At 36.1% G+C, this 27,831-nt stretch overlaps 2 protein-coding genes across 2 annotated transcripts; both read left to right on the top strand.

Moving 5' to 3' along the window:
- Positions 1–8,652: 8,652 nt before the first annotated feature.
- On the top strand, positions 8,653–9,612 carry LOC311610651 (olfactory receptor 4K2-like; the record flags this gene model as incomplete). Its single annotated transcript, XM_084862140.1, has 1 exon — positions 8,653–9,612. The coding sequence occupies one exon, from the start codon at positions 8,653–8,655 to the stop codon at positions 9,610–9,612; it is 960 nt and encodes a 319-aa protein (XP_084718266.1).
- A 13,581-nt stretch (positions 9,613–23,193) lies between these two features.
- Positions 23,194–24,147, top strand: LOC311610669 (olfactory receptor 4K2; the record flags this gene model as incomplete). The annotated part of the gene is made up of 1 exon (XM_084862184.1): positions 23,194–24,147. The coding sequence occupies one exon, from the start codon at positions 23,194–23,196 to the stop codon at positions 24,145–24,147; it is 954 nt and encodes a 317-aa protein (XP_084718310.1).
- Between the last annotated feature and the right edge of the window lie 3,684 nt (positions 24,148–27,831).

Raw genomic sequence — 27,831 nt, 5'->3', positions numbered from 1 at the left:
AACAGGAGTGGCGATAGTGGGCATCCCTGTCTTGTTCCTGTTCTTAAGGGGAATGGTTTTAGTTTTTGCCCATTGAGTATGATGTTTGCTGTGGGTTTATCATATATAGCTTTTATTATGTTGAGGTATGATCCTTCTATTTCCACCTTGTTAAGAATTTTTATCAGAAAAGGGTGTTGCTTTTTCGGCATCGATTGATATGACTATATGATTTTTATCTCTCAATTTGTTTATGTGATGTATCACGTTTATTGATTTGTGGATATTGTACCATCCTTGCATTCCCGGAATAAATCCTACTTGGTCATGGTGTATGATGTTTCTGATGTACTGCTGGAGCGATTTGCTAGAATTTTGTTGAGGATTTTGGCATCTATGTTCATGAAGAATATTGGCCTGTAATTCTCTTTCATTGAGTTGTCTTTTTCTGGTTTTGGTATTAGGGTGATGCTGGCTTCATAGAAGGAGTTTGGAAGTGTTTCTTCCTCTTGAATTTTTTGGAATAGTCTGAGGAGGAAAGGTTTTAGTTCTTCCTTGAATGTTTGGTAAAACTCTCCTGTGAAGCCATCTGGCCCCAGGTTTTTGTTTGGTGGAAGATTTTTCTTCCCAAGTCATTGCTCTATTGAGATTTTTAGATTCTTCCTGATTGAGTTTTGGAAGGTTATATTTTTCTAGGAATGTGTCCATTTCCTCCAGGTTGTTCAGTTTGTTGTAATAGAGTTGTTTGTAGTATTTTGGAACAATCTTTTGTATTTCGGCGGGGTCTGTTGTTATTTTACCTCTTTCATTTCTGATTTTGTTTATTTGGGTCCTCTCTCTTTGTTTCTTGGTTAGCCTGGCTAGAGGTTCGTCAATCTGGTTTATCCTTTCAAAGAACCAGCTCTTGATTTTGTGGATCTTTTGTATTGATTCTTTGATCTCTATGTCATTTATCTCCTCTCTAATTTTAATTATTTCCTTCCTTCTGCTTACACTGGGCTTTTCTTGCTGCTCTTTTTCTAACTCTTTTTTTTTTGTAGAGTTAGATAATTTGTTACCATTTTTCTTGTTTTTTCAATAGGCTCATAGAGATATGAACTTACCTCTCAAAACTGCTTTTGCTGTATCCCATAGATTTTGGATAGTTGTGTTTTCATTGTCATTTGTTTCCAGGATGTTTTTAACTTCTTCCTTGCTTTCTCTGGTAACCCAGTCCTTGTTTAATAGCATGCTGTTTAGTCTCCATGTGTTTGATTTTTTTGGATTATTTTTATTGTAGTTGATTTCCAGTTTTATACCACTATGATCTGAGAAGATGCTTGATATAATTTCTATCTTCTTGAATTTGAAAAGACTTTGCCTATGTCCCAACATGTGGTCTATCTTTGAAAATGACCCATGTGCACTTGAGAAGAATGTATATTCTGTGGCTTTTGGTGAAATGTTCTGAAGATGTCAATTAATTCCATCTGGTCTAGTGAGTAATTTAGGATTGATGTTTCTTTGCTGATTTTTTGTTTAGATGATTTGTCCAAAGGTGATAGTGTGGTTTTAAAATCTCCTACTATGATTGTATTGCTTTTAATCTCTCCCTTAATGTCCCGTAGCAGTTTTTTTTTTGTTTGTTTGTTTGTGTTTTGTTTGTTTTTTTAATGTATTTAGGTAATCCTGTATTGGGTGCATATATGATTACCAGGGTTATTTCTTCTTGTTGGATTGCTCCCTTTAGTATTATGAAGTAGCCTTCATTATTTCTTCTTATGTCCTTCACTTTGAAATCTAATTTGTCAGGGCCCCATTGACTTACATCACCAGGACAGAGCCTTGGGTAATGACTGTGGTGGCAGGTAAGCCGATCTCCTTTTTAATTGACACTAGGGCCATTTATTCTGCCCTCTCTGAATTCGCTTGTCCAATCTTCAGTCTCCATTATGGGGTTTGATGGATTAGTCTTACAGCTATTAGCCACCTCACATCTACACTGCATCTTACTAAATTCCCCCATTCACTCTTTTCTCATTCTACCTTGGTACCCAGACAGGGCTATCATGCATCCCCTCATAAAATCCAGTTGTCCCAAACACAGTCATTTACCTCAGTTTCACTCTCTTACCCCACAAGGCCGAGCCATTCCTTGGACTGTAAATGCCTTATCTCCTCTATGATCATTATCTATGGGAAGAATGTGGTGGTTTGGGACTGAAGTGGCTAGAGGCCTGGCTTGCCTGGGAACAGCTATGGCGCCTGTTCCCTTCCCCCCCTCATCCCTTCCCCCCACGCCTTTTAGAATTACTTAATACAATAGAAGGCCTGTTGCATGGTTATGCATTTTTGAAGGAGAAAAAGAAAGAAGAAAGAAAGAGAAATAAATAAAGAAAGAAAGAAAGAAAGAAAGAAAGAAAGAAAGAAAGAAAGAAAGAAAGAAAGAAGGAAGGAAGGAGGAAGGAAGGAAGGAAGATAAAGAAAGAAGTTACCCTAAGCAAGAAAGTGAGGCTTCAGTCTCCAAGCCTGGCAGGACAAGGCTGCTGGATACCTCTTAAGCTAAATCAGAATATTCAGTGTCTAACCTCTTTTCCAACCATTCAGGTCCCTGGTTTCCACTACTCCTTTCCTTTCCCTCCCACTTTCACTGCAATAAAATCTCAGTCACTCATCTGTCACACCTTATTGGTAGCGCCATGACAACTTCCCTCTCAGCTTGGAGTGCGGAACTGGGAAAAGGAATCTCATACTCTTTAGTCCACCTCTTCTCCTTACACCTATCAGCTTGTCTCCATGATCAGGGATTTTTCTTCCTCTGGGGAAAATACATACATCTGTCTTCCCATCAGCTGGACAGGAACCTGTACTCTGATCTATCTCTCACCCAATGTAGATGCAGCCCCAATAATCAGTCTTTACCTGTCCCGTAACACATCATATCTGACACATAATAATTCAGATAATCTCTCTCCTCCTAACCCTCATCTTCACAGCAGGGGTTGGAACTGCCACAGGGAGCTTTGTTTGTCAACTGCCAGGCACAATGCAGGTGCTCATAAATACTGATTAAATAAATGAATTCTAATATATAAAAAGCCATGGGCCATCATGACAAAAATAACTGAATGTACAATTGAACAGCAGGTTGTGTGGGGTGACCAGACTAGCAGGGGAGGGCAGTTAGGGGTGGCCAGGCCAGCAGCGGAAGGCAGTTGGAGTGACCAGGCAGGCTGGCAGGTGATCGGTTAGGAGCAAGCAGTCCAGGATGTGAGATGGATATCTGACACTGGTTTAGGCCTGATCCCTGAGGGGTCCTAGATTGGAGAGAATGTAGGCTGGGCCGAGGAGTCCCTAACCCGTGCATGAATTTCATGCACCAAGGCCTCTTGTTTAAAATAAAGTAAAATGTACATACGATTTCACCATTAAAAAATATCTAATATTAAAATTTTGTCAGTTGTACAAGTTAAAAACGCCTTCTTCCTCACTGAATTGCTTTTGCTCCTTTGTCAAAGATCATTGCCTATATTTGTGTGGGTCTATTTTTAGGCTTTGTATTGTGTTTCATTGAGGTATGTATTCTTTCAATAATATTATGCTATCTTGATTAAAGTTTCTTCAGAATATGTCTTAAAATGGTTAGTGTGAGTCCTGCCACTTTGTGTTTTTTTGTTTTGTTTTGTTTTTTGTTTTGTTTTTAGTACTGGGATGGCTATTCCAAGGTTATTGTCTTCCTTTATAAGTTTTAGAACTATCTCATTGATATCTACAAAATTACTCTTTTACAATTAAGGACACTTGCATTTATATTGAGTTGCCAGGATAATGCTGGATGATCTCCCTATTCTAAGTTTAGTTTATCAGCAGCCTTAATTGTATCTGAAAAATCTCTTAGCTTACAATACTGTAAACATTATCTATCTATATAAAAGGCTAAGTGACTGACCATATGTTCATCCGACTGGCCAGCTGGTAGATATGATGAGCCCTGACAATTTAACTGACCATCTGACTGACTGACTGGCCAGTACATATGATGCTCACTGGCAATTTAAAAATTGTTGGATATTTTCACACCTATTTGAGTAATAATTTCAACGATTCAATGGATGATGCCCAAAAGGGAAAATTCATCATCAAATTTCTTAGTACCCTGTTTCCCCGAAAATAAGACCGTGTCTTATATTAATTTTTGCTCCCAAAGATGCGCTAGGTCTTATTTTCAGGGGATGTCTTATTTTTCCATGAAGAAGAAATTCAGTACACATTTATTGTTAAATGAAAATAAAGAAAATTTATTACCTGTATACGGTACGGTAGTATGGTAGTTGTCAACACAAACCAGACAAACTGTGAATCCTATAGTATCAAGAATTTATTCATTTATTCAATGACAATCATGTCATCATCTTCTGGAACATCATCATAACAATCCAATTCCTGAATTTCCTGGTGAATTTCTTGTGACTCCATTTCTTTCAGAATCAGTGGACCAAATCTCTCATGTTTAGCCTGGGGGGGGCCCTTATTTTCAGGGGGATGCCTTATATTTCACTCAGAAGGAAACCTGTAAGTAGGTCTTATTTTCAGAGGATGTCTTATTTTCGGGGAAACACGGTAGTATGACTCCTTCGGGAATGCCGTGGCATAAATTAAAATTGAGAGTTGGTACAATCATCATGCTACTGAGAAATCTTAATGGTAAATGGGATCATTGTAATGGTACTAGATTCATTATGAAAAAATTGTGACCTAACCTAGTCAAAGCTGAAATATTAACAGGATCTGCAGAAGGAGAGTTGTTCTAATTCCAAGAGTTGATTTGTCTCCATCTGACACTAGCCTTCAGCAGGGTTCAGGATCTGAAGAAGGGGCCAACAAACAAATGAAAATGCTGTAAAAGAAATAGGAATTTAGAAGGCATTGGGGGCCAGGTAGAGACCTCTTTCTTGAAGAGGCACCCTGACCTCTGGCTGGTCTGCTTTTTATTTACTTGAGTTTTCCCTTTAGCAATACATACAGGTTTATCAAAGGTAAGATTTTACAAGTAGTAAAAGGATTATCAGGTTAGGAAATTTTGAGGCACAGGTCGATGGGCGAGGACTTGACTCTGGGTCCTAAGGCTTGCCCCAGACTCTGACTGGAGGGAAATTTTCATATACATTTTACTAATTTTCTTTAACCTCTGACACTTCTACTATAGAGAAAGGGCAAATAGCAATATTAAAAATTTTCCTCTAATTAATTCCCTCTTAATGTGCATGGATTTCATGCACCAGACCACTAGTTATAAATAATGCTGCTATGAACAAAAGGTGAATATATTTTTTCTGATTCGGGATTCTTAGGATATCTTCTTAGAAGTGGGATCACTGGGTCAAACAGTAGTTCAATTTTTTATATTTTTGAGGAAACTCCATAATGTTTTCCACAGTGACTGCACTAGTCTGCATCCCCATCACCAGAGTATTAGAGTTCCCTTTTCTTTACATACTGGTCAGCACTTTTTGTTTTATTTATTTATTTATTGTACCTATTCTGACAGATGTGAGGTAATCCTCAAAGTCATTTTTATTTGCATCTTTTGGATGATAAGTGACTTGGAGAACTTTTTCATATATCTCTTGACCTTGTGTATATCTTCTCTGGAGAAGTGTCTCTTTGCCCATTTTTTAATTGGATTGTTTGTCTTTCTAAATTATCTTTTATTTTTATTATGTTTCTGTTAATTTTCTTGCCTTTTCCTTGATAACTCCAGTAATACACTTACCTTTTTTTTTTTTTTTTTTAACCAGGGCAAATACTTTAGAATTTACCAAATCATTGTGTTTGTTGGTTGGCTTTATCCTTTTTCTTTCTTTTTGGGTGTCTTTTTAGTCATTTCCTTGCTCTCTCTTTAGCAGATGAAAAAATTTAAAGATCTTAAAGACAGTCACTTGTATTCTTATTTCAAAATCATAAAGGAATGTGGTCAGCTGGAAAGATTTTTTTGGGCTCGTTTGCTAGTCCTGTGAGGAATGTAGAATAGGTATGGTAGTTGGGAAGAATTCAAATCACTGAAGTATTTGGGAAGAAAATTGGGTTTGGAAAGCAAGTCACAGATAAATGATTGGCCTTCAGTTAAACATGGCAAGATTCTCAGTCATAGTTTTAGGTTGAGAATCCACATTTAGTATATTTCTGAATTATGTTTCATTGACATTTCAAAAAAAATGTTACTAATTATAACTTCTGCTATTCCTTCTACCATATTTTATCCAGCAATTCCTCTCTGCAGGAATTGTGCTGAATGCTTTACATTTATTTGAATAATTTAATTCTTACTTCACCCCTGTAGAGTATTTGCATAGTAACTGGTTCATTTCTTCCAGTTACTTTGGGCTTTCCAACTTTCCCAACCTCTTCCCCAGATTTCAGCCACCTGTGGTAGCAGCTATCTTACCTATTAGCCTGTATTAATTTTTAATGTCCTTATCATAAAAGAGTAATTTTCCAACTTTCAGACATAGAATACTGTGGCAGAAAGGTGGCAATATTTCCATATTCAAAGGTGTAATTTTTTTTGCCGAAACCAGTTTGGCTCAGTGAATAGAGCGTCCGTCTGTGGACTGAAAGGTCCCAGGTTCGATTTTGGTCAAGGTCATGTACCTTGGTTGCGGGCACATCCCAGGTAGGGGGTGTGCAGGAGGCAGCTGGTCGATGTTTCTCTCTCATCGATGTTTCTAGCTTTCTATCCCTCCCACTTCCTCTCTGTAAAAAAATCAATAAAATATATATCTTTTTAAAAGATGCATTTTTTTTTGCTTCTTAAATGGCCTTGCAAAGCTCTCCTTCTCCTAGGCCAGTGCCAGTTGTGCTGTTTCTGTACTCACATTATCTCAACATGAATATGCATCTTCACTTTAAATAGCAAAGACACACCTCACAGTTCTTGAAACTTTGGGGAAAGTTGCTCAACATTTTAATAACTCCCACTGCAAATAGATTGTAGTGCTTAATCCCTGATCTCCTAAATGTTGCTGTCTTTGAGTGGCTTTTATACCAAGACTAGAGAAAATATATATCCATCTTCCACACTTCTGTTGCTTACTAAGGACCGTGTTGATTTCAGTAGGCTTGTGAATCTTGCAGGATTTGGTGATTTTGATCCCTGATGAGTAGCTGGTAGGTTAACAGCTGGAAATAATATTAAGGCTCTTAAGAAGCAATTGTAGTTTGTGTTCCTTAGTTAGTAAAAAAAATATTCACTTATAATTATATAAAGCAAAAATAATAGAGAGAAGTTAAAATATATATATAACTTGAAGATATAAAGATGAATGATTCCACTAAATAGGTACTGGAGGTACCCTTCTGAAGTGAAAGGAGGTAAAAACCTGACAACCTTGTTTATTCACTGACAATGAATACGTAATATATACATTATATATGTAAACTGGGTATAGTAAGAGTTCCCACGCTCTCATTAATAATTACATTATCAAGAAAGGAAAGTATGAGAAATAGTTAAATATATAAGTCTGAAATTTTCATTGCATTTAATATATTAAGATACTCATATAATTTTCATATAAAAAGAAGTAATTTAACTTTAAAAAGATGAAGTTGTTTTGGAAGCATATGTCTGTTTCTAATTTCTGAATTAAAACTTAGAATATTTTTACTGCAATTACTACTACTATTAATAAAATAAGTTAAAATGATTATTTTTGAACAGTATTCTTAAATTTTCATTGGAAAATGTGGAGAGTTCATGAATCTTACCAGAAAATATTTTTACTGCTTTATATAAATCAACTAATTTAATTCTCACAGACAAAGAAGCAAGTGTCAGAGAGACTACTGAGGAATGATCAAGATCACAGAGTAAGTTAAGAAAAAAAATACTTTAACCTTTAACCCTTTTGCCATAGTTCAGTCTTAAAATTTCTGGAATATTTTTCTCTGACAAATTTTAAATCTCATATGTTACAGATATACCATTTGATCATCAGTAGTTTTATGGAATTAGAAATTAATTTATTATTTATATATTAATATATAAAAAGAGTTCTTATCAATACTGACAAAACACTTTCAAAGTAAGCAAGTGAAATGAGTATGAAACTGGGTTTTTCTGTAGCTGAGGAGATTGGGAGTTCACTTAAATGAAAATCATTTCTCACCCTCGTAAACTAAGTGTTTTTCATTTTCTATTTAATGACCATGTTTGGTAACTTTTAGTTTAACCCAGTGCTCAAAAATAGTGGATTCAATATAATGATTTCTTTCTTTTGGTTTTATAGAAAGTGTTTCTATTTCAACCTTTATTTAACTTTTTATGTATCTGATTTATTAAATAGAGCACACTAACTCAGTGTAATCTTCCCCTCTAAATATAGATTATGCAACATCCAGAACAGGAATATTATTGTGCGGGTATGTGATGAATATAAGCCAACATGTACTAATGCTGGTCAAAACCAAGAAGTTGTCCATTTGAACTGATATCTCATAGCAATTGGTAAGTGATTCCAAAAAGAAAAAAATGTTACTGAGATAGTTATTAGTTGGATTTTAGGCAATAATCAATATTCTAGTCAAGTATTAACTAATATCATAACTCCTTATTATGTATTTATAGAAGTATCCCATTTTCTAGCTCTATCGTTCTGTTCCATTTTGTCATTATAGAGCAAAGTCTATAGATCAATGGAAGGATTCAACTCTTCCAGAGTGTCTGAATTTGTGTTACTTGGACTTACTGATTCTCCTGAGCTCCAGATTTTCTTCAATGTGATGTTTTTCATTTTCTATTTAATGACCATGTTTGGTAACTGCCTGATTTTGTTCACTATCCTGTTCACCCCACACCTCCACTCCCCCATGTACTTCCTACTCAGCAATTTATCTCTCATTGACATGTGCCTGTCCTCTTTTGCCACTCCAAAGATGATCATGGACTTCTTTGCACAACGCAAGACCATCTCCTTTAAGGGCTGCATTTCTCAGATCTTCTTATTGCACCTCTTCACTGGGACTGAGATTGTGCTGCTGATCTCCATGTCTTTTGATAGGTACATTGCCATATGCAAACCTCTCCATTATTCAACTATTATAAGCCAAAGAGTATGTGTTGGGCTTGTGGTAACTTCTTGGATGGTGGGCTTCCTGCATACAATGAGCCAGTTAGCTTTTATTCTCTACTTACCCTTCTGTGGCCCCAATATTATAGACAGTTTCTTCTGTGACATTCCTTTGGTCATCCAGCTGGCTTGTATAGATATATATGTTCTTGGGGTTTTCATGATCTCAACCAGTGGTGTGATTGCTCTTATAAGTTTTCTGCTTTTGCTCACCTCATACATTATTGTTCTTGTTACTATCAAGGACCACTCTTCCATAGGATCATCTAAGGCTCTTTCCACCTGCACTGCCCATTTCATTGTTGTGTTCATGTTCTTTGGGCCCTGCATCTTCATCTACGTGTGGCCTTTCACAAACTTCTTAGTGGACAAAGTTCTCTCCGTTTTCTATACCATCTTCACCCCATTTTTGAATCCACTTATCTATACTTTGAGAAACCAGGAAGTAAAAACAGCTGTGATGAAGAAACTAAGGAATCAATATTTATATCTTGGTAAAATGACCCCAAGATATCCAGTCCAGTGAATAGAGATCCCTGTCTGAGATTTAGTATCTTGAGTTTTGTTCTTAGTGCAATAGAAAAATTAAACTCAGTAGCCACCTTTCAAGTCCAAAGCCAAGGTTGAAAATATAAAATATATTGCTTAAAAGTCAGTGCAGTGTTTGCAATCCTTTTAAGATTATGAATCCATTTAAAAATCTGTCAAGAATCTGTTGTTTTTTTCATAGAAAAATGTGCACATCAAATGTGAACAATAATTCAGGGTATCATAGACCGAATCCTACAAACATTCTTAGATTAAGACTACTTAGAAAGGCTGAGATAAAATACTGCTCACTTGTATACTAACTCAGACTATTACTGAGCTGTGTAACCTTGTGGTACTCTGATGGTATCTACATGAGCTTTAATGTAGAGTTTTAGGCATAATATGCTGTTGTTTTTTTCCATAGCAGTAGAATATTTTCATGAAAAAAAATGACATCATAAAGAGATACTTTTGAATATTGTTGAACAATCTTAATTCAATGGGTCTAATTGTTTGAGTTCTGAGTCAACTTTGAACAAAAGAGACCAGTTCAGAGAACCTGAAATTTAGCAATATGGTTTCTCAATAGGCATATAGTTATCATACTTGATAACTGACATAGCAGATAATTAATCAAACTTTTAAAAGTTTAAACCATTAAAACCTAGATGAATATCATAGATATGATTAATTCTTTTAATTATAAGATAAAACATTTGAAAAATTATTAACTGTTAATGTGACATTTTTATTTCAAATAAAATATTCAAAAGTATTATTAGTCTTAGAATGAGTTTTGGGTCTTTTTTCAATTTAACATAACCTGTGGAAGAAAAGATGAAAATAATTTAACAAATATAGAGAAGAATTTTCCCCAACTTGGTTTACTAATATGTTAAATATATTTTTTATTACAAGACAGTGTTTGGAAATCAGTTCACCAACCCATTTCCCAAACAGCTAAACAACCTGAAGTCCTGAGATTTTATAGAGCTCGATCAAGGCTGAATCACTGTAAGGGGCAAAGTTCATTGTTCCAAACATAAATGGACCTCAGAATTAAATCTTGGATCTGCCATTTCCTAATTGTGTTATTCTGGAAGGTTCCCTTTACCTCACTGTCCCTTTTTAATAGCTAATACAAGGATAATAAAAGTGGATTAATTATTTGATGTAACTATTTTATATAAACTGGACAGAATGGATTCTAAAAAATGTAATTAGCTTTTCCCCTTCCCATCCTCATGGACTTCTACACAAAATGAATCAGATTTTTAAGCAGTATGCCTTTGAAGAATAATTGCCCTCAGGCCAATTCACAAGCATAAAAATTTGATATTTTAGTTTTAGGATGTCTTTAAGATTGTAACTTGTTGAGACATATGGCAGAAAAATAAAAAGAACACTTTCCAGTTTTCCATTGCTAACATGGAGCTGTAGAACTATATTAAATTGCCTGATACTTTGAGATTTCTATGAAAACAACACTGATAAGTTGTATCTCCTTGAATTGACTGAAGTATATGAAAAGAATGCAGAAAGAAACCTGTCATCATGGGTTCAGACACTATGTAAGTACTTTGAGGAAACCACAAGCACCTCTCTTGCAAAATCAGAATTGGCATTAATAGTTTCTTATATTTTTCTTCAAATTTTAAGGTCTCTATGTGTTTTAGGTCAAATAACCTCCAAGCCAAATATTAAATATCTGAAGTTACATAATATACAAAAATTTATGCAGAAATGTAATGTTGGAGTTATGTATAAAATCACATTTTAAATTTTAAATACTATTTCATTTTTAATCAAATCATAAGCTATTACTTCTTGCTTCAAAGTCAGTCAGATGAATGAAAAAAGGTAAGGTAGAAATGACTTTTGCCACATTCCCATTATTCAGCAAAAATTATCATCTTTGTTGTACATTAAAGTACAAGATTGTCCCTCTGTCTTTAAGTGACACATTTTTAGCAATTCTAGGATCAATCTGCTGTAGGTTGAATTCCAGTGCCACACTTTCTCATTGTGCAATCTTGAGCAAGTATTTTTAATGTTTCCAAGAATCATTTTCATGTTTTCTTAACCTATAAAATGTGCACATAATTTTTAACCATTAGAGATTTTGTGAAAATTAAGCCAAAATACATGTAACAAACTAGCAGAACATGGCACTCATTAAGGTCTAAATAAATATTAATAATATTGTGTTAAATTTTTATGTAAAAATCATCGGGTGACTGGAATTAAAATAGATATGCTTACTTGAATGTAAAGGGCATGGTTTTAAAACTACAGTAGGATGTGTCAATTTATTTACTATAAACTAATGTTTAAATATTGGATTTCTGCCAATTATTAATTTTTTTGTGTATTTCTATAGTTAATGTTGTCTTTCATAGGCTTGTGTTTTTCAAAAGAAGTATTATATTTTTGAGGTTTCTTATTCATTTTAAGTTGAAATATTTTTCAAGAGTGTGTGAAAGGCAAAAAATAATAAATACACAATGTAAATTAGACCACTATTTTGTTTTGTCACAATAACATTTTAAAATAAAAATACATAATTAAAAAGTGATAAAATATTATTCACATATTTTGTGTCTTTCACCTATTGAAAATATAGTAATAAAATGCTTTAAATTCTTATAACTAGATTTATTAAAAGCATCAAATGGAAAATGAATAATGACATTATCTATTCATTTTTTATATAATACATTAATAAATACATTTTAACTAAAGGCAGAAATGCTATTTAGATATATGAAAATATAAAATAACTATTTATTTAAAGACATGGTGAAAGTATTGTCCAGGAAAGTGTTAAAATTGGAATCTTAAAATTATAGCATCAGCCATTATATCTAGCTAAATATTTCTGAAGTTCCAGGATTAACATCTAATCCCTATCTGAGCACTTCTGGGTGGTAAAGCCCTTTCCTGTGTCCTCATTGCTCATTTTGATAAATATATTTCAGTATAATTGGTTTTCTTTGAGCTCTTATGTATTTTATTTAATGGTTTTGAGCTATTATTCTAATGAGAAAACCTTGGGCTTCACTGAACTTCCAAAGAGGTCTGTGGTACATTTATCTGTGTGTATGTGTGTGTGTGTGTGTGTGTGTGTGTGTGTGTGTTGTGTGTGTGTGTGTTTCTGTGTACGCACACGCATACACTCACACTACTAAGAACTCCTGGAGTGAGGATGGTGAGCAGCCCCATGAAAGACAGATTTCCTGATCTAAATTCAACTGTGCATCACTTACTAGGTTTGTGGTTTGGAAAAAGTTGATCTATCATCTTTGCAGGTCAATAGGCTGCAAGCTGCAACTGCCTGCATTCCCAATATGTTTTCATTTCCCTCAAAGATTTATAAAGAAACTAGAGGCCTTATGCATGAAATCCGTGCACAGAGGGGGTGGTATCCCTCAGCCCAGGCTGCACCCTTTCTAATCTGGGACCCCTCAAGGGATGTCCAACTGCCCATTTAGGATCCTGGTAGGATCAGGCCTAAAAGGGCAATTAGACATCCCTCTCACAATCCAGGAATGTTGGCTCCCAATTGCTTGCCTGCCTGCCTTCCTGATTGCCCCTAACCATTTCTGCCTGTCAGCCTGATCACCCCCTAACCACTCCCCTGCCAGCCTGATTGATGCCTACTTGCTCCCCTGACAGCCTGATTGCCCCTAACTGCCATCCCCTGCAGGCCTGGTCCCTCTCAGCTGCCCTCCCTGCTGGCCTGATTGCCCACAACTGCTCTCCTCTGCTGGCCATCTTGGGTGGCTATCTTGTGTCCACATGGGGCAGCCATCTTTGAACACATGGGGAAGCCAATTTGTGTGTTGGAGTGATATTTAATTTTCATATTACTCTTTTATTAGAGTAATATGGAAATTATTACTTTTATGGTGCACAGGTGGGGACCTGCTGGTTTGCCCTGAAGGGTGTCCCAGATCAGGTTGGGGTTTCCTTGTGGCATGGGGTGGCCTGGACAAGGGGCCTATGGTGGTTTGCAGGCTGGCCACACCCTCCATGACCCAAGTGGAGGCCCTGGGATCTGATATTTATTTATCTTCTATAATTGAGTGGAGGCGTGGGCTGGCCAGGGTGTGCAGAAAGCTTGGCTTCCTCCATTGTCAGGGAAACCCAAGCCTCCTGCTCTTTCTGTGGCTGCAGCCATCTTGGTTTGGTTAATTTGCATATTTGCTCTTGATTGGCTGGTGGGCATGGCTTGTGGGTGTAGCAGAGGTACAGTCAATTTGCATATTACTCTTTTATTAGATAGGGCTAGAGGCCCGGTGTACATTTGTGCACTGATGGTCCCTCAGTCCTGGCTTCACCTCTTTGCAGTCCAGGAGCCTTCAGGGATGTCCGACTGCCTGCTTAAGCCCACTCCCCCTCTGGGCATCCTTAGCACTGCCAAGGAGGTGGGAGAGGCTGCCTAGGAGGCAGGAGAGGCTCCCACCACTGCCATTGCACTTGCCAACCTTGAGCCTGGCTTCTGGCTGAGCATCACTCTGCCTGTGGGAGAACATTGACCACGGGGGGCAGCTCCTGCATTAAGTGTCTGCCCCCTGCTGGTCAGTGTGCATCATAGTGACCAGTCATCCCTCAGTTCCGTTGATTTGCATATTATCCTTTTATTATATAGGATAAAACTAATGTATCAATATATATATATAAAACCCTAATATGCAAATAGACCGGACGGCAAAATAACTGAACAACCAATCTCTATGACATGTATTGATGACCAGGGTGTGTGTGTGGGACATGGTGGGCATCAGTAGCAAGTGGCAGTGTGTGGAACATGATAGGCATTGGCTGAGGTGGGATGATGAAGCAGGTGAGTGGGAGTACAAGGCAGGGCGAAGATCACTGTCATTGGGCCAAGCTTCTGGTGGTTACTGAAAATTCTTTGCTCCTATGCATGGAGGATGGGCCAAGTCCCGCCCCTGTGTCCACCACAGCTTCACACTCCACAGTTCCTTTCAAGGTGCACAAATTAGTGTACTGGGCCCCTAGTTAATAAAATAAAGTAATGGGATTTTTCACTTAAAAAATAGAGCTTGATTGACCCAACCAATGTGGCTCAATAGTTGAGTGGAGACCCATGAACTAGAAGTTCACGGTTTAATTCCTGGTCAAGAGCACATGCCCAGGTTGTGGGCTCAATCCCCAATAGGAGGCATGCAGGAGGCAGCCAATCAATAATCCCCTCTCATCATTGATGTTTCTATCTCTCTCTTCCTCTCCCTTCCTCTCTGAAATCAATAAAAATATTTCTAGAAATATAGTTTGATGGATTTTTTTTTAAAAAAAAACTAAAATTTTTTTTAGCTACATTGAGCCAAAATTCTAAACTGTCGCTGTTTTATGATCAGGTGAGTACCAGATATCTCTTGTTTTATGCCAGACTACTCCATTCATGTATATTACCTCAGCAGTTTGTCACCCTTAATAAAGAACTTAAAATGTTTAATATGCCTTTTCCATTGCCTTACCTATAACTTGTCCAGCTCTAATCCCCACTTTGAGATAATCCACTCTTGCCTCCAACCTTTGACAACTAAAACTTAAGAAACAGCATCTATTGAGTCACCTGGGAATGTTGATATTCCTACAAATTATTCCTATTTGAGGATTAAGCCAACGAGTAGTAAAAAAAAAAAATCTGTTATACTTCTTTTTAATTAATTTAAAAAATTTCAAATGTTGACACAACTATAGGTATCCCTCTCCCTCCATACCTTTGCCTACTGCCACCCACTTCTACCTCACCCTTAGTCTTCTATGAAGATAAATCAGAGGCATGCTTCTTATAAGGAAAACAGGGTGTAGACAATAATTAACTTCAGAATAGTTCTGAGACAGTCTCTAAAATTGTTTATTAATTTCCATCTTATTGGAAGAAAATTTTTTTTCTATGCTTTTTCTTAGAAGCTTCTAATTTCCAAATGAAGATCTGCTTCCCATATACTCATTCAGTTTAATTTCAGAGCCTGCATTTTCTAATTTCTGCATGCAAAATATTAACATAAATACCCCAAACAAACTGCATTTTTTGCCATTTCTCAGTTAATATTTTCTAGTTAAATCTTCCCACTTCTGTGAAGTACTTGCAAGTAAAGGCTTCCTATCAGGAGTATTAAATAAGGGCTGGGGTCTTGGGATCTTCTTGCCTTGAAGGCACAATTTCCCATGTTATTTTTTTTTTTTTTTTAATTTTGGATATCTGTAGTCTGAGCAAACTTTCTAGACATGTTATGTAGTGGATCAAAAATGGCCTCAGTTTCTCTCCCGGCTGTCTAAAACCACAGGAAAGATTGGGGGGTTGGGCAGACCAAGCCTTATGGTGGCCCTCTAGATGGGCCATTTAGTTAATTACAGTTGCATTGAGATTTCCCTATGGGGCTCCTGCACTTCTGACAGCTCCACAAAGATTCTTAGTCACCTAAGAACACCCCAGAATTGGACTATTCTAAAAAAAAAAAAAAAAAAAAAAAATGTTGCCCCTTTCATCTTAAGAGCTGAATGAGTTCAGCTCATTTATATAGTGAAGGTTGTTGTTTTTTTTGCTCAGACTCTCAGCAATTCCAATTGAAAAGCCAAATCAAAACCAATCACCCAGTCCAACCTTAGCCTGGGTTTGTCAACCCTTAACATGGGGTTCTGTCAACCCTGGTTCCACGTCGAGGATTTTAAAACACAGCTCAAAGTCAGACCCTCTACCAAAGCAAGGTAAGTCCTGGATCCAAGAGACAACTCACCCACGTTTATCCAATGGGCGGAGAACCGGTGGGCTCAATGCCCTTTGCTGGATCTTAGCACCGAGTCCAAGTCTAAGGGATGATCCTGGGTGAGTTTCTTTGGAATCCTGCATGACTACGCCAAGTAATGTTAACATAAAAAACACACAACAACAACAAACAAACAAACAAACAAACAAACAAAAAAACCCACATTGAAACCTGTAAAGAATTTTTGTGAGTTTATTTGAGCCAAACTGTTGACATATTCTGGAAAGCAGAACCTCAACGAATTGAGATAATGCTACCAGTATTTCATTTTTGTGTGAAGAAATCAAGGAGTGTTACCAGTTTTCCTAGCCTTAAAGATACAGCTGGTAAGTGTCTCATGGAATTCTTGACATCTTTGTTTCTAAGGGTATGGCTCACTGGATTTAAGTGTGGAATGAAATGAAATTAAAATACTGAGACCACTTTGTCTACTGGAAATTTGTGAAAGGCCACACATAGATGAAAGCACACAGGCAAAAGAAAAGGGTCACAACAGTGAAGGGGACACTGCAACTGGGAAGGGCTTTTGAGGGCCCACCAGAGGAATGCAGTGGTGCCTCACACAACGAACTTAATTCGTTCCAGGAGCAAGCTTGTTATGCGAAAAGTTCGTTATGTGAAACGTGTTTTCCCATAGCAATACATGTTAAAAAAAAATAATTCGTTCTGTAGCATAAAATATGCTAAGATGACATAAAAAAATATGCTAAGATGACATATTTTTATTTAGATACATCTAAAAACATAATTTTTTTAAAAAAAAACACACATTTTTTTAATTTTAAGACAGACTAAGTAGAGTCTACCGAATCTTGCACATCTTCATCCATTTTCTGCTTTTTGGCCGATGGTTTCATGAAAAACCTGTCCAAAGTTCGCTGTGCGAGGTGTTCGTTATGCGAGGCACCACTGTGTTGCCAAATGATGACCAGGGTGCTAGGTGGAGGAGATCACCAAGAGGATAAAGCACATCAGGGCAATCACACCAGGGTTGAAATCATAAACACTCCAGAATGCATCTATCTATGCAAGCAGGTTTAATCAACAAGGGGTGGTCACAAAGGAAGCTACCCAGTTCATTGGATTCACAGAAGGGAAAATTCATAGTAAATGCTAAGTGACTCAGCATGGAAGATGTTAAAAATACAGGAAAGTGTCACAAACCCAGTTGATGGATACATTCTTCAGCTGATGGATGCTTAACTAACATAGAGGCTTACATATGGTCACTTACCCATTAAAAAAAAAAAAAAGGATATATCCTAAGAAACTAGAAACACCAATCAGAAAGGATATATGCAACCCTATGTTCATAGCAGCACAATTTACAATAGCTAGGATTTGGAAACAGCCTAGGTGCCCATCAGCAGATGATTGGATAAAAAAACTATGGTACATCTACACAATGGAATACTATGCTGCCATAAAAAAAGAAGGAATTCTTATCATTTGCAGCAACCTGGATGGAATTGGAGAACATCATACTGAGTGAAATAGCCAGTCAATGAAAGAGAAACACCATATGACCTCACTCATTTATGGATAATAAAGAACATTATAAACTGATGAACCAAAAGATAGATATAGAGACAGTAAAGCAACAAGAAGACTGTCAAATTATAGCGGGTATGGTAGGGAAATATGGGGGAGATAAGAGATCAACTGAAGGACTTGTATGCATGCATATAAGTATAATCAATGTTCCTGTCCAATTATCCCAACACCATTTATTGAATAAACTGTCTTGATTCCATTATATGTTCTTGCCTCCTTGTCAAATATCAATTGACCATAATGATGTGGGTGATTTCTGGAGTTTCTGTTCTGTTCCTTGATTGATTTGCCTGTTCTTGAGCCAGTACCAGGCTGTTTTGATTACAGTGGCTTTGTAGTATAGTTTGATTTGATACCCAGTATTGTGATCCCACCAACTTACTTTTTTTCTCTCAAGATTGCTATGGCTATTCAAGGTCTTTTTTGGTTCCATATAAATATTTGGAATATATATTCTAGATCTGTGAAATATGATGTTGGTATTTTAATAGGAATTGTTTTGAATCTATAGATTGCTTTGGGCAATATAGACATCTTAATTGTGTTAATTCTTCTAATCAATAAACACGGTATATGCTTCCACTTGTTTGTACCTTCCTGTACTTCTTTTTTCAATGTCCTGTACTTTTCCAAGTATAGGTCTTTTATCTCCTTGGTTAAGTTTATTCCAAGGAATCTTATTTTGTTGTTACTATTGTAATGGGTAATGGGATTGTTTTTCTGGATTCTCTTTCTGATAGTCTATTATTGGTATATAAAAATGCCATTGATTTCTGCTTGTTAAGTTTGTATCCTACTACTTTGATGAATATATTTATTAAACCTAGTAGTTTTTTGATGGAGTCTTACCAGGACTGACCAGCAGACCCTGAGTGACAGATGAATAGATTACTCAGACACATGTTTCTGTGAAAGAGAGGCTAAGGGGCTGGTTGGCATTAGGCACCAAAAATAGCCTCAATTGCCTGCCTCATTAGCCTTTTATTGTAACAACAGCTTGAACTAGAATTAACCTCTAGATACAATCAGCAGGGTAAGTATCCTTGAGAAAGCACATGCTTCTACAAGGTCAAGTCTTAAAGATTAAACATAGAGATTCTTTTTTTAGTATATTTTATTGATTTTTTACAGAGAGGAAGGAAGAGGGATAGAGAGCCAGAAATGTCAATGAGAAAGAAACATCGACCAGCTGCCTCCTGCACACCTTCCACTGGGGATGTGCCCACAGCCAAGGTACATGCCCTTGACCGGAATCGAACCCGGGACCCTTCAGTCTACAGGCTGACACTCTATCCACTGAGCTAAACCTGTTTTGGCAAGATTAAACATAGAGATTCTAGCAAAACACCTGGGAGCTCGGAATTGTTTGGAAAAGTCATGGCAGGGGTTGCTTCTTCCTGCAAGTTTCCCCTAGAGGCCCCCAACCTTTTGGAGAATCCTTCTTACAGACTTTTCAACCAAGTCCCATGCTTCTCTACAGAAGGTTTCTCTAAAGAAACCCCTCTTTAGGGTTTCTTTTTTTGTATAATATCATGCCATCTGCAAATAATGACATTTTTAATTCCTCCTTTCCAATTTGGATGCCTTTGATTTTTGCTTCCTGACTGATCACTGTAGCTAGGACTTCCAGTACTATGTTGAGTAAGAGTGGTGAAAGCAGACATCCCTGTCTTGATCCTGTTCTTTTAGTTTTTGCCCATTGAGTATGATGTTGGCTATAGGTTTGTCATATATGGCCTTAATTATGTTGAGGTATGATCTCTCTATTCCTGCTTTGCTGAGAGTTTTTATCAAAAATGGATGCTGGATTTTGTCAAATGCTTTTTCTTATATCTGTTGATATGATCATGTGATTTTTATCCTTTATTTTGTTAATGTGATGTATCACATTTATTGATTTGCATATATTGTACCAAACTTGCATCCCTGGAATAAAATCCACTTGGTCATTTGATAATATTTGTTGAGGATTTTGGCATCTATGTTCATCAGGGATATTGGCTTATTATTATCTTTATTTGTAGGTGTTTTTCTTTGAATGTTTGATAAAACTCACCAGTGAAGCCATCTAGCTCAGGACTTTTGTTTGTTGGCAGTTTTTTTTTGTGTGTGTGTGTGTGTGTTTTTAATTGACTGCTTTGATTTCATCAGTTGCTATAGGCCTATTCAGGTTTTCTGATTCTTCTTGATTCAGTTTTAGAAGTTTATATTTTTCGGAATTTGTCCATTTCATCCAGGTTATCCAGCTAGTTAGCATATAGTTGTTCATAGTATTTTCTTACAATCCTTTGAATTTCTATGGTGTCAATTGTTATTTTGCCTCTTTAATATTGTTTTATTTATTTGGGTTCTCTCTTTTTGTTTCTTGATGAGTCTGGCTCAAGGTTTATCAATCTTGTTTATCTTTTCAAAGAACCAGCTCTTGGTTTCGTTGATCTTTTGTACTTTTTTTTTTTTTAGTCTCTATGTTATTTATTTCCACTCTAATATTTATAATTTTCTTTCCTCTATTTACTCTGGGCTTTCCTTGTTGTTCTCTTTCTAATTCCTTAATTGTAGGATTAGATTGTTATATAACTTTTGCTTGAGGCAGGCTTGTTTATGAACTTCCCTTTCAGTACTGCTTTTGCTGAGTCCTACAGATTTTGGGTTGTTGTGTGTTCATTTTTATTTTTTCCTAGGAAGTTTTTTTTATTTCTTCCTTGATCTCATTGGTAATCCTTTTATTGTTTAATAGCATGCTACTTAGCCTCCATGTGTTTGAATGCTTTTGAGTTTTTTAATTGTAGTTGATTTCTATTGATAGTTTCATCCCATTGTGATCTGAGAAGATGTTTGATATGATTTCAATCTTCTTGAATTTGTTAAGGCATATTTTATATTCTAACATATGGTCTATCTTTGAGAATGATCCATGAGAAGAATAAATATTCTGCCACTTTTAGATGAAATGTTCTGTATATATCAATTAGATCCAACTGATCTAGTGTGTCATTTAAGGTCATTGTTTCCTTGTTGATTTTTTTGTCTGAGAGATATATTCAGTGATGTCAATGGGATGTTAAACTTTATGAAATTTTAATTTTATTAATTACATTCACATTACTAGTACCTAAAGAGTCAAAGTGATCTCCTTATACCTTTATAAAAATAATATATTGTCTTAACTTTTCTCTAATTTTACAAAATACTGATTTTACATCATCATAACCCTGCCTACAATCTTACAATGGGTCTTTGGTAGCCTTCACATAAAGTTATATTTTAGAATGACATTATTTTTCTCCTAACCTTCTAAATGAATAACTTATTCATGCAAAGAAGTTCCACTATTTTATTATATACATACATTTCTCCCTGCCAATCAAAACTTTAGTTTTCCTTGCAGGTCAAGTTCATGACATTTGTCTTGCAAGAACACTTTCTTGATTAAGCGTGTTACACATTTTTCTTTAACTAAAATCAAGTTCACTCATTATCTCTGACAATTGTTCAAACATTTGATTGATGTCACAGTGTGTGTTTTTCACCAATTGTTTTATTTATAGGTATTCAATGTCTCCTAAGAAACTATAAATTCCTTGAAGCAGAAGTGAATGTTTCTGGATTTTATTCTCCACTGCCTCTAGAACAAGGTTAGATAACCAAGATAAAACTTGTTGATTTAATACTTCATAATGCTTCTTAAATGATAGCTTTCCAAATCTGTTCCCTGAACCTCTCAAGTCCAGGTGAAAACAATCATTGTAAATTCCCATAAGACTCTTGATATATCTTTCTGTTGTGAAACAAATAATACCATTTTAGTTGTTTAATAAATCCCATTGCAGGACTATTTCTTGGTCAATTCCCAAGTCCCTGGCACATCCATTTTATCTACAGCTGCTAAACAACAAATGATTCATCTAGGTCATTTATTTATATTTAAGATCGTCTCCTATCAGTGGTCTGTCAGAGTCTGGTTAACACTCTGAATAATCTGAAACGCTGATTCTGCTATAGATCTGGTAAGCAAATATGTCTCACCAATGGTTCCTATTAAAACTTTTTATGTGCCTGCCCTTTCTACTTCCATCTCCTAACCCTTATCCCAGGCAGCTAAGGTCAATATATAGCTTGCATGTGTTGGTATATATGAAAGAAGAATTCAAACAGGTATGAGACTAAATAGCTTATTCCCATAAAACTTATGCTATATTTTATAGGAGACAGGGTAAAATTTTAAGCCATAGAATTATAAATATTTGTAAGAGGAACAGATTTCTATTTTAACAAAAACAAAAATTGAGAAGAAAAAATATTAAGTGCCATCCCCTGGGATATACAGTTGGTTACATTGTAGTATAGTTGACAATAACAGTCTTCTGCTGGATAAATATCAGCAAAACTAATTTTTTCTGTATTTCTGTTCTGTTTCAGCCAGGCAACTTCTGTGTATATATTAACAATTTTTCTCTGGAAATTTATGATTTCTTGCAACTATTTTAAGTCTTTCTGCAATGTTGCTTAATAGCCTACATAATTTGTATGTGAAATAATTTTTTAAAAATATATTTTATTGATTTTTTACAGAGAGGAAAGGAGAGGAATAGAGAGCTAGAAACATCGATGAGAGAGATACATTGACCAGCTGCCTCCTGCACACCCTCACTGGGGATGTGCCTGCAACCAATGTACATGCCCTTGACCAGAATCGAACCCGGGACCCTTGAGTCCGCAGGCTGATGCTCTATCCACTGAGCCAAACCGGTTTCGTCTAATTTTTTATATGTTCTTTTAATAAGGATATTATTATGAATAAAATCTAAATAATTAAATGTGTGTGTTTAACACTTCATTAGCCCAGAGTAAGGGCTCACTTAATGTTAAGTTATTATCTTCAGGATTGTATAATCAAATTGGTGGGCAAATATGTAAATAAGTAGATCAGTTCAAGATGATATTATCTCAATTTGATTGCCTATAGTACCAGAAAAGAAAGTGTTATTTTCAGCACCTATGACTTAAATGGTATCCCACTATGATCCCTGATAGCCTATAATTATCTTTCAAATCAATATACCAAATGAGGTTGGAAAGAATATTAAATATAAGTTTTCATAGAGGAAACAAAGCTATGAAAGTGATTTCTTGGAAATGTGTATTTTGCTGCAATAGACTCATACTTTCTCTTGACTTTTTTTCCCCCCTCAAATACAGGCTTCCACCTATCATTCAGAACAATGGATGTGGCTAATAAATCTACTGTTTCTGAATTTGTTTTGCTGGGACTCTCTGATTCCTGGGAACTACAGATGTTTTTCTTCGTGGTGTTTTCATTGTTTTATGTGGCATCAATGGTGGGTAATAGCCTCATAGTCATCACAGTTATAGCTGACTCTCATCTACACTCTCCTATGTACGTCCTGCTTACCAACCTTTCCATCATTGATATGTCTCTTGCTTCCTTTGCCACCCCTAAGATGATTATAGACTATCTTACTGGACACAAAACCATCTCCTTTGATGGCTGCATCACTCAGATTTTTTTTCTGCACCTTTTTACTGGTACAGAGATCATTTTACTTATGGCTATGTCCTTTGATAGATACATTGCAATATGTAAGCCTCTCCGCTATGCTTCAATCCTAAGTCCCCAGGTATGCGTTGCCCTCGTGGTGGCTTCCTGGGTTGTGGGAGTCATGCATTCAATGAGTCAGGTCATATTTGCTCTCACTTTACCATTCTGTGGTCCCAATGATGTAGACAGCTTTTTCTGTGACCTTCCTGTGGTGTTCCAGTTGTCTTGTGTGCATACTTATGTCCTAGGCCTCTTTATGATCTCAACAAGTGGCATCATTGCCTTGTCCTGCTTTATTCTTTTATTTAATTCTTATGTTATTGTCCTGGTTACTATCAAGAATCATTCTTCAAAAGGGCCGTCTAAGGCTCTTTCTACCTGCACAGCTCATTTCATTGTTGTCTTCATGTTCTTTGGGCCATGCATCTTCATCTATATGTGGCCACTAAGCAGTTTTTTAGCAGATAAGATCTTGTCTGTGTTTTATACCATCTTTACTCCCATTCTGAATCCAATAACATATACATTAAGAAACCAAGAAGTGAAGGCAGCCATGAGAAAATTGAAAAATAGACTTCTAAATTCCAACAAGGCAGCTCCTTTGCATTCTTTTTAGTTAACTTCTAGTTTGGTTATCTTTTAGTTTTAGCATCCAAGGCATTAAGTACCACAGTTTTTGTATACACAGCACATGTTGTGCTCTTACTTCTTATTAAACTGTAATTGCCAAAATTTGTGAAAGTACAAGGTAATTTCATATTTAAATATGAATGTTTAAAATACATTTTAAATTTTAGAAAAGCAATTTCTTCTAGAAGCAAAGAATATTTATAAAAATGCTAAGAGTGCTCTGGCCAAAGTGACCCAGTTAATTGGAGCATCATCCATACCCCAAAAAGTCACAGGTTCAATTCCCAGTGGCCATATACCTAGGTTTCACATTCTGTTCCTGGTTGTCTAAGTAACCAAATTTTATAAGAGGAAACCAATCAATGTTTCTCTCACACATCAATGTTCCTCTCTTTCTCTCTCTCTTTCTCTCCCTCTCTCTCTCCCTCTATCTCTTATCTCTATCTTTCATCTCCCTTCCTTTCTCTAAAATCAATAAACACATCCTTATGTGAGGAATAAAAAATACAAAGAGTGACTTTTTCAATTAGGAAATTCAAGATTAATACCTTGTTCACTGATAAAAGGAAAGAAAATGAGAAGAGGAAGTATAGATTAAAAGAAAACTAGGAGATAACATTTACATAACACTAACAACTGAGTTACTCAGAGAATTGAATAAAATTAGTAAAATTTCTATAAATATAAGCCTTAGAAACTCAATACTGCCATAGGAGTAGCCTATGACAAATTGTGATTATCTACATATATCTCTGAGTGTTACTACTTAACATTTAAATCATTTTGTGATCTCTTCTATCAAAGAAAGTCCTTGCTATATTTCATTGCAAATGTTTATTGGTTCCAAAGGAAATGCTATAAGTAGAGGAATCTGCACCCCTCACTTTTAGTTAGCAAAGAAATAAACACAGCCATAGCTCCTTCTAATAATGCAGAATGCATAAAGAGCCTGGAGAATTCAACAAATCAGAAAATATTATGAAATGAGTTTCAAAGCAGTACAATTTGCTTCATATGAAAACCATGGTTGCTTAATGTGTGGGAAGTTAAAGCTAGAATTAAATGAAGATGTACCATTTATGATAATAAGTAAAATTATGGGGAGCCTATACTTTCATTTAAAAGTATTATATTGCTTTACACTTTGGTTAAACCACATTTTCCTTTTAATATTTGGATGCAAAAATAAGAATTTTGTGCTTAGTAATACACCGTTATTGTATGTTTCTATATACAATCAGGGTGTTTTTTGTTGTTGTTGTTGTTTTTGTTTGTCTGTTATCATTTTAAATGCTAGGTTGAAGATTAGTACAAAGGTATTATTACCACCTTCTGTTCAGTACTAGAATTGCAAGCATTGAAGGTCAAATAATTCTGGATGACTTGTTTCACTGATTATCTTATTTGAATGATGGAAATCATTAAAGGATCAACTGTTTTTTAAAATTTGGTGAGTTATATTGATATTTATAAAATATGAGGTCCAGTATATTATCCAGCTCATCCACAAGAATGAGGATCTGTTGCAACCACAGTATTTGATAAATATCTAATTGTTATTATTTTCTGGCATTATTGAGTAAAAAGAGAAAACCAAGAAGTATATATGCACTAATTATCACTGATGAGAAAGAAGTTAAAAAAGAAATTCCTAACTTTTCATTTTAAACCATATGAGAAAAAATGTGTTTTTTCTTAATCAGTGTTTTTCTTTTCTTTATTAATGTGTTAAACAAACAAGGGAAGACTTTATGATTTAAAAGTTTTGACACTATGTTTCAAAATTAGTCATGTTTGACTCAACAGACCATCATACCTCAGAGAGAAGTCAGGGGAGGAAATAAGGGATCAACCAAAGAACTTGTATGCATGCATATTAGCATAACCAATGGACATGGACACTGGGACAGCGGGGTCTTGTCCTGGAGGGTGGTTGTGGCGAGGGTGGGGGGGCATCAATCAGAGGAAAAGGAGACATATGTAATACTTTAAACAATAAAAAATAAACTAGTCATGTTGAAATTGTTGGGTAAAATGTTTACAGTATTAATTTGAGGATGAAATGTGTTTACATCCTCAAAATAAAAGTATAACTTTTTTAGAAATAGTGATATAAATGGGCCAATTTAGGTTGTGTGTGTGGACTTTATCTCAGTTTTAGTTACATGTGCAAAAGTGTTCAAGATCATGGAACTCATTTAGGTAGAAATGTTTTCTTGGTGTGTTAAAAATGCCCCCAGTAATTATTTCATAAAATTTATTTGAAAAGGAAATATATTCTTTAATGAATAAGGTGTATAGCTTTTTTTCTTTTTTTCAATATAAATCTGGAGTCTTTTTAAAGGGATATCATCAGTCTTCAGTGCTTGTGTGGAGATTTATAAAAGTGAAGGACATGTTTGCCAAAACCCTCAAAGGTGTGACTCTGTGAAGTAAGTCAGCAATGAGACTGAGTAGTCATCAACAAGACTGAGTAGTTAGATTCATAGAAAGACGCTGTAGCTCAGAATGAAAAGGACCATGGCCAGTCTTTGGAGCATTTCCATTTATAAAGCAAACTACCTATCAACTTCACCAATGGAGAGTCAACACACAAGACAGCACCACATCTATATTTATAAAAGCCTAAGCAAGGTTACAACTGAACTTATCAGAACAACCGGAACAACTGAAACGACCAGCTGGCCAATTGCTATGATGTGCACTAACCACCAGGAGGCAGACACTCAATGCAGGAGCTACCCCCCGGGTGGTCAGTGTGCTCCCACAGCCAACCTCCCATGGCCAGCCAACCTACTTTGGTCCCTTCCCCATCCGGTAAACCGCCTGCAGCCCCTCTGCCTTATTTCTCCCCCTTCTGGCAGGTCCAGCACCTTTGGGAGTAGGCAAGATGGCCCTGATCACCAGTCAGGTCTATGGATGCCACCCATGCACAAATTTCATGTACCAGGCCTCTAATATATATATATATATATATATATATATATATATATATATATATATATATATATATATATATATATGCCTAAGTGACTATTACAACCAGTCAACCAAATGACTGGTCAACCAGTAGCTATGATGCGCACTGACCACCAGGGGGCAGATGCTCAATATAGGAGCTGAACCCTGGTGGTCAGTGCGCTCCCACAGCCAACCTCCTTTGGCCAGCCAACCTCCTGCAGTCCCTCCCTCCGGCAGGCCAACCCCAATCAGGACTGGGTGAGATGGCCCCAATTCTGGCCAGGCCGAGGCACCCCATCCATGCATGAACTTGTACATTGGGCCTCTATTTTTAAATAAACACCTAAAACTTACCTAATCAGGAGCTATAGATTGATTATTTTATCACTAAGTCATCTCAACATGCTGTTGATCCTCTTATTAAGGATAAATGCAGTGACATGGCCATTGGCTACTTAAACTGCAGTCAAGATGGTATTCTTTGCCATCAGGGCATCTGAAGGTAAAATAATGTTTTGCAAAACATGCCAGATGAACAAACCAGGTAGAGGAAAGCTTTAAATGGTCTAAATTCCCAATAACACTATTGAAGGAGTATTGAGATACTAAGAATTTACAAAAAGACTATGTTGATAAGCAACTTCAGCTTTTAACAATAAAGATGAACTTTTAAAAAATCAGGTATAGATAAAAACAGATAAAATATAAT

This window comes from Pipistrellus hanaki (assembly GCF_964339955.1).
Source record: "Pipistrellus hanaki genome assembly, chromosome: 1".
Taxonomy (NCBI): Eukaryota; Metazoa; Chordata; class Mammalia; order Chiroptera; family Vespertilionidae; genus Pipistrellus; species Pipistrellus hanaki.
This window is presented reverse-complemented; position numbering and strand designations above follow the sequence as displayed.